This window comes from Mustela lutreola, chromosome 8 (genome assembly GCF_030435805.1).
Source record: "Mustela lutreola isolate mMusLut2 chromosome 8, mMusLut2.pri, whole genome shotgun sequence".
NCBI lineage: Eukaryota > Metazoa > Chordata > Mammalia > Carnivora > Mustelidae > Mustela > Mustela lutreola.
The window spans coordinates 127156771-127178218 of NC_081297.1; the positions used below are offsets into that span (position 1 = coordinate 127156771).

The 21448-nt window shown below is 44.7% G+C and overlaps 1 protein-coding gene across 1 annotated transcript in view; it reads left to right on the forward strand.

Annotated features, from left to right (window-relative positions):
• Positions 1 to 21448, forward strand: part of ELK3 (ETS transcription factor ELK3) — a 68880-nt gene that overhangs the window by 42737 nt on the left and 4695 nt on the right. Inside the window, exons 3-4 of the mRNA XM_059186579.1 lie at positions 6003 to 6782; positions 16778 to 16900. Of these exons, the coding sequence (XP_059042562.1) occupies positions 6003 to 6782; positions 16778 to 16900 (903 nt within the window). The remainder of the gene's footprint in view (positions 1 to 6002; positions 6783 to 16777; positions 16901 to 21448) is intronic.

The window sequence follows — 21448 nt, forward strand, 5'->3', positions numbered from 1 at the left end:
AACTGACTTTTCTATGTTTTCCATCCAGTTAGCAGGGAATAACTAAGGGAGACTCTCACTGGTCCCTCCGTTGCCAGAGGTGGCTGGTGAATCAGGAAGGGCTGCTCTGCCCAAGATGGCTGCCTTGGTCCTGCCCACAACAGGCTGCTTGCCCTTGAGGCTCCTGCCATCTCAAGACACCACCTTGGACGTGGCTGTGGTGGAAGCAGCTTCTGCTGTTGCCTGGAACTTCCACGGAGGGTGTGTGGGGTGGATGTTGTGTTTCCCCTCCCGAAGTTGGTCATCCTTGCTGCCCGTGACCTCACACGGAATGTAGGGTCAGGAATCCAGCCTGGTTGTGGAAACACACTGAATGGGAAATGATGAACAGGGAGGCTGGTCCCACCTGTGTAAAAGCAAGTAGATGTGTGCAACTGTTGGTCTAAAACCATGCTGGAGAAGTCGCTCTGCTCAGCTGGACACAGACAGCATTTGTCAGGTTACCAGGCAACTGTAGGCAACACATACTTGTGGGTCTGGGAGGAAGGGGTGAGAAAACCGACTTTCTGTAAATACTCACATCACTTTTCATAATAAGAGCCTGTCCCCAAGCGCTCTTATGTCCTGGGCGGTCTCAGCCCGAGTCTTGTATCCCATTGCATTGTGGCCAAGGGCTCTGGAATCAGACTGCCTGTGTATTAGCTTGTGAATTTATACTGGCTGAGCCTCAGTTTGCCCATCTCTAAGATGGGGATCCTAATAGCTCCAGACTCTCAGAGGTTTAAATGAGTTAACAGTGGCCAAGTTCTTTGTACCCGGCCTGACAGGTAATAGGTACTCAGCAACTACTACTATCCATTAGTCCTGTATGCGGTGAGTTTTCTCAGTAGACTCCTCGTGGGGCACACTCTTTTTTTTTTCTTTTCATTTCTTCTCTTCTCTTCTCTCTCTCTCTCTCTCTCTTTGGTTTTGTTTTGTTTTGTTTTGACCGGACTTTTTATTTAGTATTCTGTAGTGCTTAACGTACTCTTAACTGTTCTTGGGATTGGGGGAGGGGAAAGGGGAGGTTCTTATAGATTCCCAAGGAAATGTCAGAAAGGCAAAATTTGGCCTGCTTTATCCATTTGTTTTGGGGGGTTTACTGGGTGACTAGCACTTTCCTTACATAAGCATCTGATCTCAGGTTTTTCATACTGAGAACCTTGAGATTTCCATTTGAAGACCCTCTGAAATCCCGAGAGCAGCATACCCTGACCTCCCTCTAACAGCCAGCTTGTTTGTATAGGCGGGATGATTCACCTCTCCATTTTATTTTCTATTAATTTTTTTAAAAGACTTTATTTATTTATTTGACAGATCACAAGTAGGCAGAGAGGCAGGAGAGGAGGAAGCAGGTTCCCTGATGAGCAGAGAGCCCAAAGCAGGGCTCGATTCCAGGACCCCAGGATCATGACCTGGGCTGAAGGCAGAGGCTTTAACCCACTGAGCCACCCAGGCACCCCTCACCTGTCCATTTTAGACGGCTAGATGTTTGAGGAAGGCCTTATAATTGCTTTGCCTCATTTACTGGGAAAAATCATATATAGGACATAGCCTTTGGCGACACTTTTAACTTGAAAAATTACAACACTGGTACACAAGTCAAGTCTCAACACATTTAACATTTGCTTATTGAAAGCATTGTCATAAAGTCAAATAAGATTAAACAGGTTTTACTTTTTCTTGCGGGACAAACTCTTCAGAGACCATAGAGATCTCTTCAAACGTGCATGCCACCCCAAGCTCCCAGGGTCAGCCTGTGGAAGGTAAGGGGCTGTCATTTTGGCTGCCATGCATATGCCTCCTCTCAGTCTACCTACTACCTAGGGCTCAGGCTGTGGACATCCTGGTGGGGGGCTTTCCTTCCTGGCTCCCCTCCTGTGAGCAGATTTCCCCTGTGCAGGGTTGGGCTCTCAAACAGCGGGGCTACAGTGACCTGACCTCCTTCCTGCACACTCCACACCCCTTCATGCCCAGACTGTCCGGTAGCCAGATCTACTCCATCTTTCCTGCTGGAATAGACCAGCAAGGCTCATGCTGATTCTTTCCAAAGGTTTCTTCCTCCTTCTGGTCAGCTCCATCCCCGCCACTGTAACCTTTTCCTCAAAAGCTCTGGTGGTGTCCTGGTAGCTCCCCCTACCCCAGAAACAGCAGCTGCCACGGGGCCCCTCTTGTGATGGCTGAATTCAGTGTCCTTTGCGGAGGCTCCTTTTTTATCTTCAGAGTAGGGTTATCGCCATCACCATCCAGCCATAGAAGATTCCCACCATCTTCCATTTAAAGGTAAATGTTTGGATGGACCGTGAGAGCATTATGCTAAATGGAATAAGAGAAAGACAAATACTGAATTATCTCACTTATGTGTGGCATCTAAAAAAGCAGATCTAGAAACAGAGAGTAGAGTGGTTACCGGCAGTGGTCACTGGGCGGCTGAAGGGTGGGGAAATGAGTAGTTGTTGGTCAAAGGTACAAACTTCCAGTCACAAAATGAGTAAGTTATGGAGATATAAGGTATGGATGGTGACTGCAGTTAACAATACTGTATTACCTACTTATAAGTTGCCAAGAGAGGAGAGTTAAATGCTATCACCACCACAAGAAAATGGTAATTACATGAGTGGTGGATGTGTTAACTCACCTAATTGTGGTAAGCATTTTGCAATGATATACATGCATCAGATCTTCATATTGTACATCTTAAACTTCACAATGTTGTATGTCAGTTCCATCTCAGTAAAGCTGGGGGAAAAAAGATTCTTCATGATCTTAAAAAAAAAAAAAAAGAAAGAAACCGCTTCTGTGATGTATGATTCACATACCATCCAGTGGATCCATTGAAAGCATACAGTTCAGTGGCTTTGAGTATATCTACAGAGTTGTACATCCAAAACCACAGTAAACCTTCGGACATTTTCACTATCCTTCCCAAACCCATACTTTTTAGTGTGACCCCTCAATTTTTCCATGTCACCCCCAAATCTTAGGAAATGACTCTTGTCTCTTTAGGTTTGTCTATTCTAGATGTTTGATAGAAATAGAATCATTACATACGCGGCCTTTCTTTCACATAATGCATTCATGGTGCATGTATCTGTACTAATTTCCTTTTTATGGCTGGATAATGTTCTATAGTCTGATTATACATTTTGTTTATCCATTCGTCAGTCGACAGTCATGTAAGTTGTTCCCAATTTTTTTTTTAATATTTTATTTATTTGAGAGAGAGAGAGAGAGAAAGATGGGGTGGGGGTGGGGAGGAGCAGAGGTAGAGGGAGAAGGAGCCCACTGCAGGGCTCAGACCCAGGACTCTAAGATCATGGCCTTGATTTCAAGAGCTGAAATCAACTGAGTCCCTCCCCTCCCCAAGATGTTCCTTCTTTGTTCTTTTTAATACATCAAAGCCCTGCTCTTTGAGACTACCTTTCAGTTCCCAACCATTTTCAGGAGGAGAGGCCTTTTTGTTATTTTTAATCAGAGCCCCAAATGACTCCTTGGTTTGCTTATGCATATAATCCCTGCTCAGATGTTATGTTCTGAATACCTGTAATAAAATTAAAGGTAAAAATTAAAGGTTTAAAAAAAAAATTTTTTTTACGAGAATATGCCTGAAGAAATGATTCAGACCATACAGTTTCTCTTTTTTTCTGTGTAATTATTTGGGCTTTAATGACTCAGTCAGTTTAGATGGATGTTGGAACTGGCTGAGGACAACATAAAAAGTTTTCACCTAGGGAGAAAAATATTAACGAAAACCAGAAATATCTTAGAATCGTAGCAGCAGAACACTCCAGGCAAGTGTCTTTTCTTCTTACTGAGAACCCAGTCTGGGTTAGGTGGCACGGGTGACACACTTATTTAACCCTATCCTGCCAGGAGTGGACTTCACTTAGGCATGTTGCGTACCCATGCCTGGTGGGGAGCCCACTGAGACGCCACCAGCAAGGCCCAGGTGGAACTTAAAAGTTTCCCGAATTTCTTGGAAGGTATGTAAATAGTGTTGAGCTTTGCTAGTTGTGTGTGCAGTTGAGGTCAGATGGGATAAATGGCCTTCAGGTGGTTAAATCTGCAGTCTCCAGCACCAGGCTGCCAGGCACTGGAACTGTTATGCCTTGAATCTAAGAATCTAACATGCTCAGGGGATGGGAGCCTCCTGTGGGCTGGTGCTGAGCGGAGGTTCGCCAAGATTTGCGTTACTGGGATTTCCGGTGCTGAATGGGGACATTGTGTGTCCCTCCCTTCGCTGCCTGCCCTGAGGGATTCCTGCTCAGAAATCCCAGTGGCATAGTAAATATGCCCTCCCCTCCGGATGGCTGGATAAATTCACTCCTGGGATTTGATGATCTGTTTAAGGAAGAAAACTGCAAAACACCATGCTTTAATGTAACAAGAGGGAAGGCAAAAACGTAATATGTTTATATACCAAACGATGATCACAAAAGGAACATCAAATTTAATTAAATTTTGTCTCTATGGCATATTTGAAAGTTGCTGAGAGAGGAGATCCTAAAAGTACTCATCACGAGGAAAAAAAATATTACACTCTGTGTGGTGGTCATGTTCACTAGACTTGGGACCACCTAAAAAAATAAAGTGTTACCTGTCCACGCCATCTCCATTTTGAAAATTTCACCTCTACTAAGGGGTTCCTGGACTCTCCCCACCGAAATTTTTGTGGAAATGTGAAAAAGCTCAGGCTCCAGAATGAGAAGATCGTGGTGGTTTTTGGACGGATGACTGCCCATTTCTGAGCTTGTGTCTTAAGAGGACACCTTCCACCCTCCAGAAGGATGAGGTATGAGAACGGATCAGAGAGCTTGCGCACAAATCCGGTATATAGTAGGTGCTCAATAGGAGTTACTGCTTCTAAAGTAGTTCTTCCCCAAATGATTTTTTTTTTTTTTTTTTTTTTTTTTACACTCTCACTTAATACCCAAGTTTTAGGAGGAGCAGTTTGCAAGGAAACCTTTCTGGATCTTTTCCCCACAGGATGGCGCTGCTAGCTCTTTGTGCTCGAGGGAGACCATCTTGGTCTCCGTGGAACACCTTGCACCCCACAAACCTTTGATAGATATTTGCTGATGTTCCCATGTAATAAACTGCAAGAACAGTAGAGAGTCTTTCCGATGAAGTCTGTTCTCCCAAAGGGGTGTGAACATTTCTCGCGTGATTATTGGTTTTCATTTACATCCTAATGTTTGAGGACTTGGAGCCATAAACTGAAGAGCCAGAAGTAGATACTAGTGACTTAAAATACTGTAGGAGTGATGTAAATATCAAAGTAGACAATTTGTTTTTTCCTCCAGTGGCTTTCTTGGCAGAAAATTGAAAAGAAAAAAAATGGCTACATGACTTAAGAAAACATTGTGGTGGCTGGTGATAATAACTTACATTTCTATAATGTGTTCCAGCTTACAGAAGGCCTTCCTATTATTATTTCATTGAATTCTCACAAGTCCCAGAGGTAGGTAAGACAATACTGCGTTATGGCGAAGGAAACGCTGCTTTGACCACTTACCTACCATGTGGCTCATGTGGGTTATTTAAGCGCTGTAAGCTTATCTTCTTAAGTTTTAAAATGGGAGTCCAGTCATTTAGTTTTTGGGTAATAACACCTTCTCTTTAGGATTTCCGTACAGATGCTTATGAGATGGTACATGGACATTGCTGGCCACATAGTAAGTCCTTAGCAAATGGGGCCGGCCTGGGCGTTATTAGGTAGAATAACTCTTACTTCACAGATGAGGAAACTAAAAACGGCCATCACTGTGCCAGAGCTCACACTGTTCGTAACCACAGAACTGGAAAGCAGATCAAATTCTGCTGCCTCCAGCCCGAGTCCCCTTTCTGCAGCACCGTAGCCAAGACGTGTCCATCAGGAGGCACGTTTCGTGCTGCTGCCAGCCAAACTCCCCCTGCCAACGAATGTCTTCCTCATTTTTCTCTGGGTGCACTGATCTTTTCACTGTCTCTTCTTGTGTTCACAGAACATCATCAAAAAGGTGATTGGGCAGAAGTTTGTGTACAAGTTTGTGTCTTTCCCGGAGATACTGAAAATGGACCCTCACGCGGTAGAGATCAGCCGGGAGAGCCTTTTGCTGCAGGACAGCGAGTGCAAGGCCCCCGCCGAGGGCCGAGAGGCCCACAGACACGGCTTGTCGGCCCTCAAAAGCGCCAGCCGCAACGAATACATCCACTCAGGCCTGTACTCGTCCTTCACCATTAATTCCCTGCAGAACCCACCAGAATCCTTCAAGGCCATCAAGACAGAGAAGCTGGAGGAGCAGCCGGAAGACAGCCCTCCCGTGGAAGAAGTCAGGACTGTCATCAGGTTTGTGACCAATAAAAGCGACAAGCACGCCAGCAGGCCCATGGTGCCCCTGCCCTCCACGTCGGAGGCCTTCCTGGCCTCGTCGGCCTCAGCCAAGGTCTCCTCTTTAATGTTGCCAAATGCCGCCAGCATTTCGTCCGCTTCACCCTCCTCGTCTCGGTCCCCGTCCCTGTCCCCCAGCTCGCCCCTCCCTTCTGAACACAGAAGCCTCTTCCTGGAGGCCGCCTGCCATGACTCCGATTCCCTAGAGCCCTTGAACCTGTCATCGGGCTCCAAGACCAGGTCTCCATCTCTTCCCCCAAAGGCCAAAAAACCCAAAGGCTTGGAAATCTCCGCGCCCCCGCTGGTGCTCTCCGGCACCGACATCGGCTCCATCGCCCTCAACAGCCCAGCTCTCCCCTCGGGATCCCTCACCCCAGCCTTCTTCACCGCACAGGTAAGAGCCCGTCCCCGTGCTGGGGCTGCATCAGACTCGGTGACAGAGTGGAAAGGAAGAAAGCAACCAAGGCAGCTTCCTTCAGCCCTTTCAAAGATCATCTTAGGGGCCCACAGACCAGAGTCACGGTGGGAGTGTAAAGGGCAGTTTCTTCTTTATCCCCAGACCAAGGTGTCCACAAGAGAAGAGGTTTGGGATATTGGTTACGGTGGGATGCTTCCCTGGTTTCTTGCTTTCAGTGGCTGAAGGTGATCCAATTATGGAACATCACTCGGGGCTTCCAAGCAGATCCAAATATCTTCCTAGGGAAAGTCGAGCAGACCAAGTGACATTTCAGAAGGCATTTGGGCTTTAAGAGATCTTTTTTTGTTTTGTTTTGTTTTTTAAGGGAGAGAAAGGAGGGTGGAGGAGCAGAGAGAGAGAATCTTAACCAGGCTCCACGCCCAGCGCGGAGCCCGACATGGGGCTCGATCTCACAACCCTGAGATCACGACTTGAGCCGAAGTCAAGAGTCGGACACTTAGCCGACTGATCTATCCAGGTGCCCCTGAGCTTCATGAAATTTCTATGATGGGTCCTCTCTGGGGGGCATCTGATAAGTAGCCATTTGCTTTCTGTAACTGAGAAGATAGATGTTAAGTGACGCTGCCATTGGGTTCGTCTGGGAGGATCTGCATTGTCCCACACGTCAGGGCCACACCAAGCAGTGAGGAAGAATCTTCAGCAAAAGAAATGCTATTCTGAGAAAACCCATCATTAACTCCTCTACGAGAAGGCAGCCTTTTCCTTTAAATATCATATGCACATGCTTTTTCTTGTCCAGCTGGCGTTCGCAGGGCAAAGGCAGAGCTGGGGGGTTGGTCAAGTCTATTTCTGCTTCCTCTGGAAAATTGGACACACTTTGGTGGCAGAGGTGAAGCACATTGGCTTTGGTGTCACAGACCAGATTTGGTTCCTGGCTACACTGCTGGGGAGCCCTGAGACAGTGGGCGCTTGCTCTCTGCTGTTTCCACATCTGTGAAATGGATTATTGGGAGGACGGGATGGGATAACCGCCATGGTCCGAGAGAGCTATAGCTGGCAGGTATCCTTCCGGGACCGTGAGGCCAGTGGGCGCTCCCTCACCTGCCCCTGATCTCGTTGCCATCACCAACCCTGCCGTAGCCGTCAGAAGGGGCAGCAGTGTCACAGGGGCTCACGTTTGCTGGTCACTGTTCCAGACACTTCGCACGCACCACTCCAGTCATTCTTCGTGGCTGGCCCATAAAGTAGATGCTCTTCTGTCCCATTTTTCCACCTGAGGTAAATGAGGCACTGAGGTAAAGTAGCTCATCCAAGGTCTCACAGCTAGCAGGTGGGAGGAGCAAATTTGAACCTGGTTCTCCTGCTCCAGAATCCACGCTCTTAAATAAAATGTTCTTGGCGTGCCCACTGGGAAAACCTCCAGTTGTCCCTGAGCGTAACCATCTGTGGAGTCTGCCAAACAACTGAGAGCAGCTCTTGGCTACTCTCCTCTCCATGGCTTCTCCCAAACTGATTGTGTCCCAAGGATTTTGTGTCTGCCCCAGCTTGTGAGCTAGTGCTACTGAGCTGCCACCATGGAGGGGGCAGTTACTGGTCAGGGCTCAGTTACTGGTCAGGGCTCAGTTACTGGTCAGAATGAGCATATGTGCTATTGATCAGGCATTTTCTGATCAAACAAAACTGTCCAGGGACTAGGGGCTGCTGAGTGAGTAACTCAGAGAAGTAACTTGAGAAGTTGGTGGGGGTTGGGGGGGGTGGTAGGCGTGACCTGAGTATCTCCTCCCTTGGCCTCCTTTGTGTTCACAGCTATAAGGTTTAGAAAGATCTCAAGCCAGACCAAGGCCAATTCAGATTTCCGTATCTGCTTTCTCTGTGAGCCTGCATCACCATCTCCGAACAGATGGCCAGTCCTGTTGTCTCAGGAAAGCTGCTCAGGCTGGCCCTGGAGTTTTGGATCTGGACACAGTGAATTTAGGGTTGCTCTGCCTAGTGGGACTGAGGAAGGTTATGGTTGGGCCGAGGGGAGGAGCGTACCTTGACGTGAGGCCGGGATAGAATGTGGATGTGAACAAGGGGATACTCAACTCAGGACTGGGAGACAGGAACTTCTAGAACAGCCTAAAACAGGAGAGGGGAAAGCATTGGAAAGCTAGATGCTTTAAGAGAGGACTTGCGCCTTGGGCAGATGAGAGTGAATGGTCCTCAGCCAAGCTGCAAGGGTAGGACCTTGCTTGTGAGCTGGTACCAGGGAGTCTAAGAAAGGGGACCAGGGCTTCCTGAGGAGAGAGAGGGCAAGGGCAGGGGTCTGGTGCCATGACAGGATAGTAGATGTAAGGTGTCTGGCTGAGAGTGCTTTTGGATCAAGCCGAGGGGCCGGGGTGGCTACAAGGTCGTGCTAAGTGGAGTGAGAGGAGTTAAGGGTTGGCTTTGGGAGACGGTGTCATCTCAGGACTTGAATTCCCTCACCTTCTAGCAGTGTCAGCTCTGTACCCAGTGCAGCCAAGGGTGGCCACAGGGAGGGAGAGAGCAGAGAAAGGGCAGGACTCGGGTGGGATATTCATTCACCCAAGTGGTTTCTCGGAGATCGGACAGAACAGTTACACCTGTCTGGGCTTGACAATCCTCCAGCTCTTTAAGGTGGGCCTAGAAATCAATGTAGGATTTGGATTCTCAGAGATTTCGCTCCCCCAGGAGCTGCTTTGAGTGACTCGTCAACTAAGCCTTGAGGGCGCCTGGGTGGCTCAGTGGGTTAAGTCTCTGCCTTCAGCTCAGGTCATGATCTCAGAGTCCTGGGATTGAGCCTCGAATCTGGCTCTCTGCTCAGCAGGGAGCCTGCTCCCCACCCCACCCCACCCCCCGCCTGCCTCTCTGCCTACTTGTGATCTCTCTGAAAATAAATAAAATCTCGACAAAACCCAAAAAACAAAAAACTAAGCCTTGAGCCACGGTTCATCCTCAGGGGACAGTCTGAAGCAAGGTCACCTCCAGCAGCCCGTCTCATCCTAAAGAGTGAGCCCATTTCCCTGCAATCCCCGCAGAGGGCACGAGTGAAAGCCTTCCCTTTACTTCCAGGTCAATTCTGGGGGTTTCCTCTCCTGAAGGAGACTTGGGGCTTTTCTCCCACAGGCAGCAGTGGTGTCTCATTCTCACAGTTCATTGGTTTCCCTCCTACCTTAGTATTTTCGACTGCAGAAATTACTTTCCTCGGTGGAGTGTGCTGTGTGCAACGTGACACTGTTTGCATGTAAACATTTTGTTACCGGCGGGACTGTCCTATCAACTTTTCTTAACAGTTGGCTTTAGAAGAAATGAAAGGTGTGCTCTAATAACTTGATACCCTGAAAATGAAGTTCCCAGGGATATAGTTTATCTCAAGAACTGTTTGTTTATATTTTATCTTATCCTGAGAATAATTCCCAGTTATTTTCAGATAGAAATATGGCAGAAGGAAGGGTAGGATTAAGAGGGTCTTGGTGTGAACTGGGGTCATGTGGTTACTTTTCCCTTTGAGGATCATATTAAACCACCTACCTTGCATAGGTCCAAATTTAGATTTGAAATGTCATCTATGGTGTACATGAAAAAATGTTCGTTGTTCTGCCACTCACCCAAAACCATAATCTCCATTCCCATCGAAAATACTTGTAGTGCATTTGCTGGGATCTGTACAGTGCAGCTGAGATTACTCTTGATTTTTTAAGGATCCAAGATTACAAATATAGACAGACATGATGATCATTCAGACTCCCGTCAAGCACGGACTACGAGGAACTGAGGGCAGAGAATACAAAAGCCAGCTGTGTACCGAGAAGCGATGTAGTTGGAGCTCAGCCAGAGGTCATATTGGACTGTTGGTAGAAAAGCAAGGATGTTCTCTCTTATGGCATGAGCTATAGATATTGAGATGAGGGAGGGGCCAGGATGCGAAACCCTCATGATTCCTAGCCAGGCACCATGGAAGCCTAAAGAGTGCCAGTTAGAACTTCCAGTTCTCTGTATCTTCTGCACCTTGGTGTCCTCTGTCCCTCTTCCTTCCATTTGCCTCTTCTGTTCATTGTCTCCCTCCTCATCTCTTAGCAATGTAGTTAGTTCAGAATTAGTGGTTGGCGCATTGCTTTTCCCTTCATTCATGCCAAGGCCTCTGTTAATCTCATGTGTGATGTTTAAGATGCTGAACTTGGATATATGCGGGCACTGGGGCATGAACTCACCGTCAGAGTCTGAGCATGCATGCCCCAGGCTGTTTGATTAGCGGCAGCCTTGAATGGCACTAATTGAGTAGAGACAGCTGGCAGAGGACCGCAATGCGAGAACCTCCTTTCATTTACTGGTAGATGTAACAGCTTTGGGCCAAAATCATCAGGTGGGAATTTGGAGTAAAATGGATGTGTTCCCTGAGGAGCTCTGCTCTGGAATAGGCTCTCATCTTATTGTCTCCTAGGCCATTATCACAAGAGGATGAAAGTTTGTTTTTTCCCTTCATCCCACTCTCTACAACATTTCTCCAGCTTAGCGTCCAGCTTTCTCTATACTGACCCTATAGGAGAGGTTGTCCTTTTAGAAGCTCTTTGTGGTGAATGATGTTGCTGGTAGAGTTCTGCGTGACTGACATTCCAGCTGAAGTTTCTTCCTACCCTGGGCTCTGAATGCCCAAGATAAAGGAACTGTGGTAGAACCCTCCCACTTTCCACCTTGGAGCTTCTCATCTCTATCTGTTGCCATCATGGTCCCACTGCCTGCTCTCCAGCTCTGCTCCTACTCCTTTTTCCCCTCCTACCACTGACGACACCTACTTTAGACTCTTAGGGAGTTCGGGTCCCCCTTTCATTAAGATCAGCAGAGTCAGTGCTATGCAGACTTATGTGTGATTGAACTTCTCTTTTAAAGTCTTCAAAATTGATGTTTTTATTGAATTTGGGCAACTCCGGGAGTCTCCAGAAGTAGTTACCTTTTTGGTTGAGGATTTGTTTTTAACCCCAGAATGGCACTGTCATGGATTCTGTTGGCGTCCATGAGAGACTAAGATTTGTGATGTTTGTTGGTACAACAAAATGTTAAATGAACACCCTGATTTCCTCTCCTTTATTTTCTAAAGCCCAAAAGACTTACCAAAGTCTTGGTACCTCAAATTATCAAATCAAATAATCTGCAAATAGTTCTTGTTGGGAGATAACTGGTAAACACCTACCATTTGCTAGTGATTGGGGTGTACAGAGGCGAGCAAGACAGACAGTTCCTGCTCTCCTGAGCTTATAGCTTGCTGTCCAATAGGTGAAGAATATGGGGCAATAGAACTTAGGGTGATGTGAAATGACAGATGTCTCTGAAAACTGGCTGAGGAACTTTTAGACTTGTTTTGATAGGAAATTACCAGCTTGCTGGGGTTTTAACTCGAGAGATACAATAATTCCTTTTAAGAGTCTTTCAGCAAATATTTACATTATTTGCAGATCACTGAAAGGATACCAGAAGTATATACAGTGCCTATTTTTAAGACCTTCTAACCTAGCCAAGACAAGGCATACAGATAGACAACAGCACGTGGCAAGAGTCAGATACACAGTGCAGAAAAGCACCATTAGGAACAGAAGAGGGAAAGATCGTTTAGTTCAATTCAGCATATAGGAATTGAGCACCTATCATGTGTAGCTGCTGTGCTTGGAGCTGGGGATATGAACGTCAGTTAGATGTAAATAGCTCATAACTTGCCTTAAATGGTTTAATATAATGTCCCAAATCAGTACAAAAGAAATACTAAGGAAGAAAGTATTAATGCTGCTGAGGATGGGGAAGAATATTGACAGAGTTTCATGGGAGACATGTTCACACTTGGGCAGGGTGTTGAAGGATCGGTAGCAGTCATCTGGCACGTAAGGTGAGGAGGATATTGTAGGCAGAGGAGCAGCAAGCCATAAAGATGTGAACTAGCTTACTATGTAGGGGCAGTACAGTAGTTTAATAAGGCATGGAGGGATAAATTCCAAAGGTGAAGGACGCAGTGGGAAATGGGGCATGAGTAACATAGAGTTGTGTTTTAGAAGTCATCCTGATGATGTAGATTAGGGTGGGAGTGAGGCTGGACCCAGTTAGGATACTATGATAATATTCCAGATGAAAGACAAGGAGGATCTAGATCTAAGGCTGTGACCCTGGGATGGGGCCACAGGAGACAGATCTGAGAGAGGCATAAGGAATTGTCCATAGGATTTGGTGACTAATCAGGTGTGAAGGTTGTAGGGGAGAGCCAGGAATTAACTATGAGGAGCATGGGAGGAAGAATCAGCTCATGGTGAAAGGTTGATTACAAGTTCATTTTGGGCTGATAAGTCTATAGGACATAAAGGAGCAAACATCCAGCTACATACATGCAGCTAGAGCTGAGGAGTTTGGGCCTGGAGATAAGTTAGGGAGTCACCAACATGTAAGGGGTGCTTAAAATCATGGAAATGGATGAGATCACCCATGGAACGTGTCTAGCGCGGGGAAATGTAGGTTACGTAGTCAGGGAAGTTCTGGAACGAGTGCTGAAGAACTGGTGGGTTGGAATTCTTTAGTGTTCAGGACACATCAAGCCATGTAGGAAGGTTCATCTAGAGAAGTTAAGAAGACTATGAAACTAGGTTATGGGGGAACCTAGAATTGTGGCTAAGGAATTTTTTTCCCCTGAAACTGGAAGAATTTCAAATAGCATCTTAGGGTGACTGATTTGGTGGCGGTGCTCAGAATAGATAGAAAGAGGGACCAGAGGTACAGCAGCTGGTTTAGGAGGCATTTACTGAATGCCATCTCTAAGCATATAGGACCTTGAACGCAGCAGGAATGGAAATGGGGGGCAAAAATCAGAGTCAGTTCAAAGAAGGATCCACAGGTCGTCCCCAGATGTTGTAGCAAGTGGGAGGTCATTTTGCATCTCAGTGACGAGGATGCTGGATTGTAGACAGGGCTATAAGTCCATGGATCATGTCTTGTTTTATCATTGTATCTCTGGCACCTGATACATTATCATGCACTCTGTACTTTTGAGTGGATAAATGGCTGGTATTGTTGATAGAAATGGAGGAGTCCTAAGAAACACTAGACTTGGAAAGAATGTGAGGTGTTCAGTTTGAACATGGGCATTCCAGTGGACAGTGGCATTCCAACAGGTCATAACAGGTATGTCCAACAGTCACATACCTAGAGCTACAGATCGCTTCAGCTCATCAAGTATTTAGAAAACGTGTACTATAGGAGGAATAAAGATAAGCATGCTACCTTAAAGGCTACAGAAAAAAGTATAAAAAGAATATGCAAATTACCATAATATGACACAGAAATTGTTAAGGGAAAAAGGGGTTATAAAGTGTTACAAAGATTCAGGAAAAAGAGAACTGTCACTTGATGGAGGGAAAAGCAGAAAAGTCTCCTTTGAGGAGGTGGAGTGTTCATGGGCAGAGGGAGGCAGGGATAGGAAAGAGGAAGAGGTCTGAGGACGTGGTCCAGGCAGAGGGCCATGAACCAGGGCACAAAGATGGGGGATGTCTGGGCAATGCCAGCTCACCAGGTTTAACTTGAATGTGCAGGCTTTGTAGGAGACTGTATTATGTGGAAGAAGAACTGAGTTGAGGATGAAAACAAGATCCTGGTTAGATGGTCTTTCCCCTTGAACATCAATGACCTTTGCCTCAGATCCTAGGGCTTCTCTTTCCCTGCAGCTGGTGGGATCAGGAACTCCCTGTTTGCCATTCAAAAGAGCCCATTTGCTAAAGTATTTTTTTGGTGAAGGAAGAGGAAGCATGCATTTTGCTCTGGCTTCTTTCTTTAGTGTCTAGCCCTTAGGCCCAGCCCACCTTGATTCCAGGAGCTTGTGGAAAGAGGCTCCAAAAACTCACACTGTATTGGAGATTACCCAAGGTGAGCATTAATAGGAACATTCCTTAAAAGAGCAACCAAATAATTTTTTCGTTACAGCCACAGGATCTTCAGGGAGAAAGAGGGGTCGGGGTGGGGAGAAAAGTGAATGAAGTCATTTCACAATAGTTATTTGCATATGTTATAAAAGATATTCCAAAAGATTAAACATGGGAAACAGAAGACTACTATATTCTGAGTACGTCCTGTATCCCTTTGAAACAGATGTGCAAACATCTCACATCCAGACCTGGGTACACATTTTAGACTAAAATAAAACTTCATGTATTGCTCAAAGGATTAAAATGGAGTGGATGTGTATTTATGGCCATGAATAAGAGAAAGGTAGGTTTTGTAATCTAGAAGACTTACTGTCTCTTAAGAGCTTTGGGACCTTCATTGGTAGGTAAACTGGAGGTCCTGAACACACTGTTTTTTTTTAATGTTAACGTGGCATAATGTGGCTGGATTTTCGTTCCAGAGTAACAAGCAAATGTTAGTTCTCAGATGACATGAGTTTCTGGACTTCAGCCTAATATGACTGAGAGGAGCCTTGAAGGTACTGGCTGACTTGGCTGGTTTCAGAACCCTGAGTACTTTTATACATACATTGAGAACTTCTCCCATGAACAGATGAAATTCATTGAATAAGTATGTTGGGTACACTTGTGATCAACACTTCTGAGTATTTGTTATGTGCCAAGCACATATTAAGAGCTTTACGTACACCATCTTATTTCATTTTCCTAGCAGTCGTTAAGGTAGGCATTTTTTCCTCCCCATTTTATAGATTTGGAAACCAAGGCATAGAGCGGTTACCTAGGTGGTAAATAGTAGTCCTGAGGTCGGAACCCTGGCAGAGCCCATGCTTAAGCGTTGTCTTAATCACCAGACCAGATGGCCCAGCATATGTGTAAAACTGCCTTGGATTAGAAGTGGGAAGCTTATCTAAAACATGTATTTATTCTAGTAACCTCATAGGTTATTCCATGTGTAGGAAATGCTGCGGAACCGAAGACTTAACATGGTATAAATTAGTTTGCCTTCCAGCAGCGTCACAGTTTGAGAACCTTTGGATGTTTGTTTCTGCGGAACAGAACAGACCTTTCGACTTAGGTTTATGCCAGATATTCTCGATAATTAACGAAGCTGCTGGGGCCAATTCTAGGAAAAAATAACACTTTAGCATCCAGAGTGATGTAATCGGCAATGCTGGCGCCTTTGCTGTGGTGCTTCTTACACAGAGCACCTTATTGACATCACAAAACCACTGAGGGGCTCCTTCTAGTCAGCAAAGGTGCAAAACCACCAAGGGCCAGGGAGTTTGCCTCGGCTGAGAATAAAAGCCATGCAGACATACCAGCTGGGGCGAGTTGTTTCTTCTGTCCTTCAGCTCGCTTGCAGGCCAGGTCTCCTGCTGTGTGTGTGCAAGCAAATGCAGTCCTTGGCACTCTCCTGGGAAACCCAGAGTTTCGGCTTTACACCCAATCTAACAAGAAAGAATTTTTTTCCTCGTCCAAACCATTGCCAGGGAGATGAATTCTCATCAGCCTCATATCCGGAGTGGAATCTTTGGAAAACCCAGTTCAGAATTTTTGCAGAAGCTGCTACAGGGTATTTTAACATCAGGCACTAAAATCTTAAAGGGCCATTGATGCCCATGAAAGTGAAGCTCGAGAGGCCCTTTAAAATGTGTGTAATGGATGTCCACTGGAGGAAAATAAGAAAATATATATATATTTTTTAAAAAGGCCCCTTCATAGAATCCCATTTTGTATACTAAATCACCTTTAATGTGGGAAGGGAAATAAATTGAAGGAACCGTCTGGATGAATACTGCTATAAACTTGAGTTTTACAGTGTTCAGTGTTTAGGGAAGATAACTTGTCCATATTTTTCTCCTTTATAAAATTGCTAATACCATCAGAGCTGAACAAGATTAAACTGCGCAGCCTTGCAGAAATTACATAGTTGTCAGATTTTCCTAAGATGGGAAGGCTTGTTTCTGGGTTCGTGGCTAGTGTACCTAGCCGCACTGCTGATTATGGCCAAATAATCAAAATCTGTGTTTTCTTTCGCAGACACCAAATGGATTGCTTCTGACCCCGAGTCCACTGCTATCCAGCATACATTTCTGGAGCAGCCTTAGTCCAGTTGCTCCACTGAGTCCTGCCCGGTTGCAAGGGCCAAACACGCTTTTCCAGGTGAGCATTTAGAAATGAATGTTTAAACATCCAGCTTCTGAAGGGTGTGTTTCCCAATAAATACTGTAAAGGTAACAGAGTTCTAGCCTACCTTTGGATAAAATGTTAAGTTTCCACGGGGAGTTAATGGTGCTGTCAAACCCAGCCTTCAGAGGCAGAGATTTTCATCGAGGCAGAAATGGCGTGTTCATGTCAGATATCGCAAATGGAACCATTAATTCTGAAAGGGTGTGGATATCTTCACTGACTATGAAAACTGGAAATTTATCAAGGAAAAGGGACAACTTTAAAAAATGAAGCAATATACTGACACCACTTGAATTGAGAAACAAAAACAGTGAAGGATGTCTCTATACTGTAATAGAAGAGTTATCTGTATGATTCTATGAATCATAATCAAGTTCTCCTTGTTCCATAACAAGAAAGGAGCATCCAGGGCATTTGGTTAAAAACAAAGTCTTAGCTGCTTTATCTTGCACAACTCCTGTTACTGGGTAGGCGCATTTATTATTCATTCCCACACTAGAATCTTGCAGTAGCATTACTTGCGATTGTGTGGTAATCAGTATTTCTCCCTTGAGACTCAAAGACTGTTCCTCACAGATAAAGATGTTACTAAGATAATAGAAAGGGTCCTAGGGACAGGAGTGAAGCGAAACTGGGGTAAGTGAAAACCCCCTCTAATTCTAGCCTGTTTCATCCACCCTGAATCCCATGCCTGCCTGCCTGTGCCCCACACCCCACGTTTGGCTCACCGGAGCTAGATGTAGTTCTTTTGTTCCTGTTGCATCTAGCACCACTTTGTATTACAATGGCCTAGTCACCTGGCAATCTCCCCCGCTAGACTGTGGGCCCTCAAAGGCCAGAACTGCATCTTGTTCCTTGTTTACCGCGGCACCCCCCCCCCCCCCCGCCGCCCCTGTCTGGCCACATTGCTTGGCACACAAATGGTGCTTAGTAATTATCACTGACTAAATTAGTGGATACCTAAGAATTCACCAAGGAATTGGGCACGTGGCTGGCTCAGTTGGTAGAGAACGTGACTCTTGATCATAGGGTTGTGAGTTTGAATCCCACGTTTGGTGTAGAGGTTACTTTGAAAAAAACAAACAAACAAAAAACCAAAAAAACCAAAAAACAAAAAAGAAAAAGTTAAGAAATATTTAAGAACCTGAGTGTTAAAAAGATCAGATCTCTGTGCATTTTTGAGCACAGGTCATTTTACTTATCAAGGTTAGTACTGATCCCCTCTGTGCCAGGAGCTATACATGCTGGGATTTAGGGTCTCAGAAGAAGGTGGAGCTAAAGAGGTTTTGATTGCTATCTTGCTTCTCTGGTTTCCTAGTAAGGTTGAGGTAGGGTTGTCAGGATGTGACTGTATATCCCTAGGTAATCAGGTTTCTCTTTTGGCCCATCTTCTCATCACAAGAAAACTGAGCTATGGTCATACACAGCCAACATGTTGATTCTTAGCCCTTTTAACTCCGGCAGAGAAACAAGAACTAGAAGCAGTGAGCAAATGTAGTACTAGGAAAAGTTTTAGGTTAGTAAACTTTTGGTGGAGAACCGAAAGACCTTACTTCCTCAAAGTATTCAGAATAGAGCAGCAGTATTCTAGTATTAGAGCTCCTAAGGAGAGCCAAAGGAAGGAGTTGTTTGGTGCCATGTGTATGGTAAGCTCCAAGGGTACATGGACTGCAGTCTTACTTTAGTCCTACAATCCATGAAAGCCTCCACAGGTTCACTAGATATTTGTGAATAATGAATGGAATCTCACTTCCATCCTTCCTGAGAATTCTGCCACCTGATTGGTACAGGGCTTGGTGATCTCCCAAGGAAGCCCGGAGAACTTTTGTTTGGGAGTTCTTTGGGATCCTTTGCCCTGGATACTAAACCTTTCCTAGCCCATCATCACTCCTCACAGTAACAGTGGTTCATATCCATAGGGTTTCTACACATTAGCAGGGTATTTGGAGCTCCGGGTCTTGGACGCACATACACACCCTTTTCTCTTCAGTCACCACTGCGGGCCAGTGGCTCTCAAAGGTAACATGCAACAGTATCCGCTTGGACAGTGGGCTATGAAGATTTTGTTGGGCCCCAACCTCAGTTTCTAATTTAGAAGGTGTGGGACAGGGCCTGATTATAACATTGTTTCAAGACCCTAGTGCTGCTGCTCTAGGTATTCACTTTGAGAACCACAGGAGACCAATGGTTCCTAATTTATAACCAGAGTTCTGCAGAAGAAATTGCTGCATTGAAAGGCCATCTATTCAGAATTTTAATTTCACAAAATGTACCTGTCCTACCAGAGCCATTCAAAAACAACCAAAAAAGGAAAAAAAAAAAAAAACCCACAAAAAACAAAAACACACAAATGGGAGGTAGGAATGGGGAAAACAATCATGTTTAGAGGATTGTTGGCAGGGCCTTGTGCTCTCTTTCTGTGATTGGGGTCCATAAAACTAAGGAAAAACAACTTTGTACCTTTTAAAATATTACTCTTCCCATGATAAAAGCAGATGTGAAAAAGTTGAAAATAGCAGTTTTGAAAATAGTAAATAAAACATGGTAAGAGGAATATTCAAAATTCAGATTATCAGCAGTGCCCCTTTTGAACTATTTTTCTTTAAAAATAAACCTTCCGTGGGGCACCTGGGTGGCTCAGTGGGTTAAAGCCTCTGCCTTCGGCTTGGGTCATGATCTCGGGGCCCCACGTCGGGCTCTCTGCTCAGCAGGGAGCCTGCTTCCCTGCTCTCTCTGCATGCCTCTCTGCCTATTTGTGAACTCTGTCTCTCTAACAAATTAAAAACAAACAAACAAACAAACCTTCTGTTTATACTAGACATGGAGGAAGGCTACAGTAAGTTTTAAATTATGCTGGCAAATTTCCTATTGTGAGGCTTGGAAAGTAGATCAGAATCTTTATTCAGGGTAAGAGTTGACAGAGCTGAGGAGATTTTACACAGAAGATCCACTGATGTAATTATTGTGGCAACTTACAGCAGATATTGAAGAATTTAAGGGAAGGGGAGAGAAGATATTAGTGCCTTTCTGGAAGATGCATATTTAAAAATAAAACGAGATTTGTCTGAATAGTTTGGCATTTTGAGCTTATTTACAGGGTGTCTGTTCCACTTCTGAAACAGATTTTCATCAAATCTGGCATAGGTACAGATAATATCTTGAAAACAAGGCAGGATTAAGGTTTTTAAAAAAATGTTTTTATTTATTTGCTTGACAGAGAGCCAGAGAGCATAAGTGGGGTGAATGGCAGAGGGAGAGGGATAGCAGGCTCCCCACTGAACAGGGAGCTCACTGTGGGGCTCAATCCCAGGACCCTGGGATCATGACCTGAGCTGAAGGCAGATACCCAACCGAGCCACCTAGGCACCCCCAGAATTAAGTTTTCAATTGAGAATGTTTTCTGAACATTTTAATTCAACACATCTAACCCAGAAAATATTTGCAATGCATTGTTATTAGGAATTGTAGGGGAATATATATATATATATATATATATATATATATATATAAAATAAATATGTATATTTATGATCTATATATATTATAATAGATATATAAACAAAATGTTATAGGAACCCCAGCAGGGAGTAACTTTCTAGCTGGGGACTAGAAGGCGGCTCCATGGAAGAACTGGCACCTAAGCTGGGAAAAAAGGATAGGATTTTGGCAGAGAGAAAACACCTTCTAGATAATCTACATGATCTGGATATGCAAGAACATGGTCCAGGAAGGGACCGGGTGGCTGTGGGCCTTGAATGGTATGCTCAGGATTTTCCACCTTAGTCTCTTGATAACAAAGGAAGGTTTTCTAAGCTGGAGATAAAAGAACAGATCTTACTATACTACTTTTTAAAAAATTTATTTGAGGGAGAAGCAGACTCCCCGCTGAGCAGAGAGCCTGACATGGGACTCGATCCCAGGACTCTGGGATCTGAACAAAAAGCACCTACTTAACAGAGCCACCCAGGCACCCCTAAAATCTCTATCTGAGAAAGATATTGCTGATACAAGCATGAAGGAAGGACTGAAGAAAAAGCAAAAAATGTAAGGAACAGGAAGATATGAGGAATATTTATACTACTGCAAATAGTATATGAGGGAAAAATCATCTTTTAGAACAGTAGAAATACAAATATATTTAGAAGACATTCCAGAGGTAAAATTAAAAGACTTTTAGTTGGGTTTGAGGAGTAGGAGGCAAAGTGAAAATTAGGATGAGGCAAAGATTACTTACATGATTAAAATACTGGAAATGCTAGAAGTAAGCAGTTAACATTTATTGAGGGCTAGGGTATGTTAAATGTTGTTCAAAGCACCTTTCATGGCTTCTGATTTAATACAGTTGACCCCTGAACAAAGTGGGGATTGGGATGCTGACCCCCTCCTCACAGTTGAAAATCCATGTATAACTTTTAACTTTTCAATTAACTAACAGTTGACTGTAACACACATTTTCCATCTTATATGTATTATTATGCTGTATTCTTATAATAAAGTAAGCTAGGGAAAAGAAAATTGTAA